Genomic DNA, 7,333 nt, shown 5'->3' with positions numbered 1-7,333 from the left:
AGAGAGCCCGGGGATCGAACCGGTGACCTTCCGGTTACAGATACGCTTCCCGCCACACAGGGGATGCAGGGGACGCACCTGAGCGGCACCCGCAACCACGCCTCACCGCCTTAACGTCTGCCGTGATATGTTTACAATGGGACTTCTGCTCCTGAACCTCTGCGCACAGCGTCTGCAAATCGGGGCTGTACGAAGTCACTTTCATCTTTACGCAGGACTGTAAGCTGTCATCTGTGAGGCGTGAGCGGTGTTTGTTTTTAACATAGTTCACGATGGAGAACAGCTGCTGACATAATGTGGATCCGAAGATCCATAATTGGTCTACCTGGAGTTGAAAGTCTCGATAAATGCATGCCGTTTCGGCGAGTATACCGGCTTCCGCGAGTGTGATGCTTATTTTGAGCGGTGAAAAAATAATAGAATATAATTTGATTTTTATATTTCAATATCACAATAATCTTTCAATTTAGAACTACAAGTTAAAAAAGAACTAACATAAATAAAATACACTTAAGCTAAATACTTCTAATTCATTTTCCCAAACCACGCGGAGCCGCACTATAAGGACTAAAGAGCCGCATGCGGCTCCGCAGCCGCAGGTTGCCGACCCCTGTCCTATACCATAAATCAGTAAGAGAAGGTACGACCTCTCTCATGACCTTAGGATGTGTGGGTATGCCAGAGTGCTCTGGGAGGCACACAGAGTCTTTGCAGACTGCTAAGGATCAGGCATCCTATCAATATGCAATTGATTATATAACTCTAAGCATATATGAGTATATGTTTCTAAGCATAAATGACAATCCAACAATATAAACCTATCAGTTTTTATGCTCACTGTGCGCCCCCGTCGCTTGGCAGTGTACATTGATAATGATGCTCCATCCACTGGCACCCATCCATTTTGGCGCTGCACCTCTCAGCTCTTTTTGTAACCTCATGAGTTGCACTGCTGCTGCCACAGCTGGGTTGAAGACGCATTTAAATAACCTTCCAACAAAAGTGATCTTAAGTTAAATAACATACACCATTGCATCTCAGCATTATTTATTGTGCCTACATCCTACATCCTGTGCCTCTGACGCTTTATCCCACCCCATTTAGAGCTTTCTTGGATTTATTTGAATATTTCTTGAAGGCACCAAAACAGCTCTTATAACCTTTTTGAGATGTCAGTCATCAAAACTAAATTAACCATGAGCCTACAAACTTAAATTGCACTCACTTGCATCACGTGGTTGTACAGTAAAGCGATTCCTTTTATGGTCACGTCTGTTTGTTTTGTTTCTGCCTCAGCCTGTTAGACTACCTTTAAGGCCATGTGTGAGTCAGTGAGGCCAAAGCTGCTTTGTAGTTGAGCCTTAAACTTAGCTAACATTGCCAGCTATAGGTGTCCACCTGTGCTTGTTTTCACTGTCAAGGAATTAACACTGGTTAAGAGTCTGTCTTCTCCCAGCCAGGATGCTCCTTATTGCTTTGTTGTGCAACCTGTTGCTCACTGCCGTGGGCCAGCAGGACGAAGACGAGTGGGTCGACCCTTACGACATGACCAAGTATGATGGCAGGACCAAAATGATGGGAAAGCCTACTGAGGTTGGGAGATTTTTACTCTGAGTATAGTGAAGACGTTGTGTTGTCCAGCTCAGACACTTAGTTTGCGTGTGTGTTTGCAACGCAGCCAGCAAGCTGTGACAATCTGGGCACTGAAAGACGAGAGTACAATCAGGACTCCAGCCAGACTGAGCCGACGCCCTGCAACAAGCAAGTGGAGGACTTAGGGAAACAGGTTGGTGTTTCGAGGTTTTAAATAAGAAAAACTATTTTCAAATTGTCTAATTATACACCTCCAGGCTTATCACTCTTCTAACTGGTACACAAAACATGAACGTCAACCGTGTCTATGGAGGCCATTTGAGTAAGGTGAACTCAATGTCATGTACAAGAAACCGGTTTTACATGTTTTGAGCTGTATTCTGTCAGAGCGGTGTTTCCCAACCCTTTAGAGCAGCGGTCCCCAACCCCCGGGCCTCGGACCGGTACCGGTCCGTGAGTCGTTTGGTACCGGGCCGCGAGAGTTGAGGCTCAGGTGTGAAATGTATGGTTTTCAGGGTTTTTATCGGTTTTCAGCGTTATTTCATTATCGTTTTTATCGTTAACTCGGTTTTCCTGGGTCTTTTCACGTGTGTTATGAATAAATCTTCTTTTTTCGGTACCAGTACTAGTTTTATTTTGTTGTATTTATCCGCGACACCTTAAAGGCCGGTCCGTGAAAATATTGTCGGGCATAAACCGGTCCGTGAGGCAAAAAAGGTTGGGGACCGCTGATTTAGAGCCACGTCACATAGAAAAATCACAACACCAAATAAAAATGTCACAAAAGTTATTTATTATAATATATATTTAAAATCTACTCTTAAGTTACATAGTTGTGTTTAGTTGAACACAAAGCTGATATTCTTGCAGGAGCTGAAGGAAGACACACGAAGATCTTCCTCAGCAGCCCTGAGTCTCTGTTTTGGTTTTTGGGTTGTTTTTTTTTTTCTCGTCTTGATAGCAATCATGTTTATAAAACCCATAGATGGGTTGTGGAGGAAGGGAGCAGATCTGAAATAACTTTGTTTGCCAGAAAGGGAAAATAGTCTGTGTTCTTGTTTTGAAGTCTTGGGTGTTTGGTCTAGAAATGGCATTTACGTTTATTGGAACCTTGGCACTGTTTGACAGTTTTTCAGCAGCAGGCATAGTGGAATTGGCTTGGTTGGTTCCCCAGTACTTGTGAATCCAATAGCAAGATGAGTTTCATTGTATTATCTTGAGCTCTCCTTTTGTTTTTTTCTGACCACTGCTCGTGCCTTCAGGGCCTTCATCTGAGTCTTCTCCAGGACTCAGGTCAGATTCACTACTTTTTCTTTTCAGATATTTATCCATCGCTATTACCTGCGGCGCTGTCTCACTGGCAGCATAACAATGTACTTTCGTAGATCTTCTTCTGTTTTACTGGCGGTTGGCAACCCTCTTGTTTTGTGCAAGATGTTGCACTGCCCTCTAGTGGAAGAGAATGGAATTTTTCTGCCTATTACTACATGCTGCTCCCTTAGAATACCCATCTGGAGAAATTGGATAATCTTCCATGGCACACCTGATGATTTCTCATGGCAAACTTCTGTGGGGCTGCACAGTGGTTTGGAAATGCTGTGGTATAACAGCCATCTGTGGGCAGACCGTGGTTAGCAACAAGACTCAGGTAGGCTGAGATGTTTAAATGATGGTGAAGTGTTATTACCGGGCTCAAAGTGTATCGAGAAGATATCATTCAGATCCTTACACCACCAACCAGTCTTAAAACAGAACCTGTGGTCTTTCCCATAAACCCAGAAGCTTTGACTGGGAAATAGGAATTTATTCAGTACAGGCACTTCAGATATTCTGCTTTGTCTTCATTCAGATTGAAGATCATAAGAAGACGATCGAGCTCATCTCACAACAGCCAACATGCAGCCCAGTGTTCAAGAGATTTCTTAGCAGACTGTTGAAGGCAATACAAAGAGCTGGTGTGGTAGGTGGTCATCTCATGTTTTATGTTGAACTATGAGATTTGTCAAACATATTGTGCTATCATATTTACTCTCTGGTTTAATAATTTTACAAGTGTGTTGGAAAAAAATGTGCAATTTAAGACACTTCTCCCATTTCTCCCCAGCCCAGTGACTCCACAGATGTCTTTTATGATGCCAAACTCAAAATGTCCAAACAAGCCATGGAGGAGATCCAGGCACATCTGGAGAGTGAAGACAGATGTAGACCAGGCGCCCTGGACAATGCCATCAGTCAGATACTTGTGGACGTTAAACCGCATGATTATGGGGCCTGGAAGTGGCGATTTGAAGACACCTTTGGGGTGGAGCTGCATACATTATTGAAAGTAACCTCAGTCTTTATTACTGTGAGTCCACTTTCTCTGGTTAGAGGCCAACTCCCCCCAAATCTCTTGTCTAGTATTGTCTCCATGAACAAGAAGGAGAACTGTCTGTTGATTTCATGTACACTCAGTATGGTTACATGAGAAGTTGTCAGTGCCGATATAAAAACAAATGTAGCTTTTACCTTTGACCCCCTTCTGTTTTGACTTTTCTTAATGCGTCTGCTGTGTTTTAATGGTTTCTATTTTCTGTAACCACTTAAACTGTACTCTGCTCTGTTCTCCAGATCGTGTTATTTATCCTGCTTGTAGTAGTCATTATCAGGATCCAACTGCTGACAAAGATCTCCTGGTTTGTGCTGTTCCAACAACTGTTTGCTGTCTGCTTATTCGTCAGTGTTATCTGGAACTGGTTTTACCTGTACAAGGTAAATAGGAGCCCCTGCAGTTTTCAGTGGTTTCAGTTCAACTGTAATTCAGTGTTTTGACTGTAAAATAAGACGTTTTTAATAAATATGTATATTTTGTTCAGATTGCCTTTGCTGAGCATCAAAGTAATATAGTGAAGATGGAGGGTTTCAATGCAAAATGCACTGGAGTGGAGAAAATGGATTGGATTGACGGTTTGAAAGGTATGCCACTGCCAGTGTTGAACAGACATAGCATTGGTATTCTGTGAAAATCTCCTATATCTAAATTATTAACTGGCTGAGAAAAACACTTCTTTTACACATATTAATCATGTTTAGTGCATAACGTCTGCCTAAGCTTAGGCCTGTATTTGATTTCCTGCAGAGTGGTTTAGAAGCACCTGGACTCTTCAAGATGACCCCTGTAAGAAATACTATGAAGTTCTTATAGTTGACCCTCTTTTGTTGGTATCACCAATCAAGGTAGGTCACTCTGTTCAAGTTATTGAGGTCTTGCAGACACATCACTACTAAACACATGATTTAAATTTGTCTACCATTCTGGACATGTAACAAACATGTTGATAGTGTAGGAGTTTGTGAATCAGTTGCCAGACACACAGACCTGGAGACTTGCTCACGACCATACGACAACCACTAGTTGTGAGATAAAAAGTAAAAGTTGTGCCTTTTGAAACATCTTAACTGCAGCACTGAAGCACAACTTTTACTTTGAAGGCAAACCGTCACTTTTTCAAGTTGTGCAACTTCTCGGCTATTAGTTAGCAAGTATTTACAGACAGATGTGAAAACTTACAGCCACTGTGGCAACCGGCTGAAAACCAAAGTTGTCACAAGGAGGTCTGTGGTACAGCGCCGCCTTTGCAGCGACCAGTTGGGGAATACACATTTTTCCCCACCAACCAATGTTTAAATCACATCCGATATGGTTGAAACCTCACTGCTTTGCTTTCTAACTATTAAGCTGACACATACGTTTGAGACTTTTCTACCTTTTTCTAACTGCTATATGTTTTCCATGCAAAGTCTTCCTAAACTGTGTTCCTTTGTATGAGTTTGGACTTTCTGTATGTATGTACAGTTTTATAACGTAGACATGCTTCTCTGTTTAGGCGATCTTATTTACCATCACAACCTTCATCACAGAGCCACTGAAGTACTTCGGTCAGGGATTCAGTGAATTTCTTTGAGTGCTCCTCAAAGATCTTCCGGTTACCCTGCAGATCCCAGTCCTGCTCACTACCATGCCTGCCACTGGGGTAAAAACTGTTACCTTATTCACATTATAGAGCTTTCTATAGATGGATAAGATTAATAAAACAGGTCTCTGTCCAGAAGAGCGCAGTCCTAGGAGCAGAAAAGATGCTGCACAGGACCTTCAAGCTCCAAGGCCTTTTTTATGATTATCTTCTTCAGGTGATTGTGTATGCAAGTGTGCAAGCAGCCTTCCAGAATGGCATCATGGCACTTTTACGCCGCCCACAAAGGGCTCCACCACCACCAGAGCTGAACAGATAACCAGAGATGCTGCACTACTCAGACCTGAGCTCCCAGAAGAGCAGAGTGTCGATGAGGTGACATCCCCCCACCCCACCCCACCCCCCCTTTATAAAAGAATTTTTGTTTAGATTCATCCAACCAACTTAAATATCAAATTAGACACACAATAGTGGGTTTTAGTGGAGACTAATGTCCTTATTATTTAATGCCTTCACTGAGATGAAGGTAAATATTCACGTGCAACATAAATTGGTAACTTAATGTTTAATGAGTACTTTTTATTGATATTTTTGTCTTTTGGTTTTTTTTCTTTGTTTTTGTTTGTTTTGATACCTGCTGAGCTCGTCTTAGTTTTTTTTAATGCATTATTGGCTCTACATTATCATTACTGTTTGTTTCTTAGCCTGCACCTACCCACTCGAACTCTGCGCTCCTCCAGTCAGATGCCTTTATTAGTTCCACGCTCCCAGTTCAAATCTAGAGGTGACAGGGCTTTCTCCATTGCCACCCTGAGACTCTGGAACAGTCTTCCCTCTTTTATAAAATCCTCTTCATCCTTGGAAGTCTTCAAATCGAATCTGAAGACCTAGCTATTTTCCAAGGCTTTCAGATCTCTCTGACACCACTTTTATTCTGTTTCAGCTACTCTGGTCTTTTATCTCACTGGATGATGTTTGCATGTGTAGACACGTATACATGTATTTTATGTTCACATATGTGTGCTTGTGTGTGAATGTGTACATATTATTATTATTTTTTATTTTTATTTTTTTACAAAAATGTATGGATGTCACAATGTTTCTGTTTTCATCTTATCTATTTTAATTCTTTTTATCATATTCCTCTGTTCAGCACTTTGGCCGACACTTGATGTCTTTTAAATGTGCTATATGAATAAAGATGACTTGACTTGACTTTCTGCTTTATATATGCTACATTTCTGTTGCTACCACAACATAGACATCTGTGCAAGAACAGTGGATTTTAGCCATAGTGAGCTTGATGGAGCTCGCTCAGTATAAAAAGCAATGAAGTGGCTGAAATCCAGTGCATGTCATCGACTGTATCTTCACGTCATCATTTCATTTTTGTCATTTGAGGACGATGATTTACAGTTTTCCCTCCTGTCTGCTGGATGCAAGCAGTCGGCTGTGCCAAAATATCAACTTCAGGAGCTCACAGGCGTTCCAGCTCTGATCTGTGGAAGTCATATTTGATATCAGGAAGTTGACTTTGTTGCTCTGTGTTCATCAGTGGACAAATAAAGTTTTGTCACATCCGTCATGTTTCTTTGTCCAACGTGAGGTTTTGGAACAGAAATTAAACACGGACCCTGCGTTTCACATTTAACACACTGTAGCTGTCATCTTAGGTGGACGCCAAGCAGCAAAAAAATATCATGAATGTGCTGGTTTCTGTTTAACATAGGACCCGTCTTCCTCTGACCTCTTAGAGGATATGCTGCATGTATCTGTGAGACTTGGAT

The 7,333-nt window shown here is 41.8% G+C and overlaps 1 protein-coding gene across 1 annotated transcript; it reads left to right on the top strand.

The window, feature by feature from the left end:
- The first annotated feature begins 1,436 nt into the window (after nt 1–1,436).
- On the top strand, nt 1,437–7,098 carry clcc1 (chloride channel CLIC-like 1). The gene is made up of 9 exons (XM_063495564.1): nt 1,437–1,593; nt 1,679–1,786; nt 3,443–3,553; nt 3,698–3,940; nt 4,204–4,344; nt 4,449–4,548; nt 4,712–4,809; nt 5,460–5,606; nt 5,764–7,098. Exons 1-8 carry the CDS (start codon nt 1,462–1,464, stop codon nt 5,535–5,537), a joined length of 1,011 nt encoding a protein of 336 aa, XP_063351634.1. The 5' UTR covers nt 1,437–1,461; the 3' UTR covers nt 5,538–5,606; nt 5,764–7,098.
- Nucleotides 7,099–7,333: the final 235 nt, after the last annotated feature.

Source organism: Pelmatolapia mariae, linkage group LG15, assembly GCF_036321145.2.
Source record: "Pelmatolapia mariae isolate MD_Pm_ZW linkage group LG15, Pm_UMD_F_2, whole genome shotgun sequence".
Lineage (NCBI taxonomy): Eukaryota > Metazoa > Chordata > Actinopteri > Cichliformes > Cichlidae > Pelmatolapia > Pelmatolapia mariae.
This window is presented reverse-complemented; position numbering and strand designations above follow the sequence as displayed.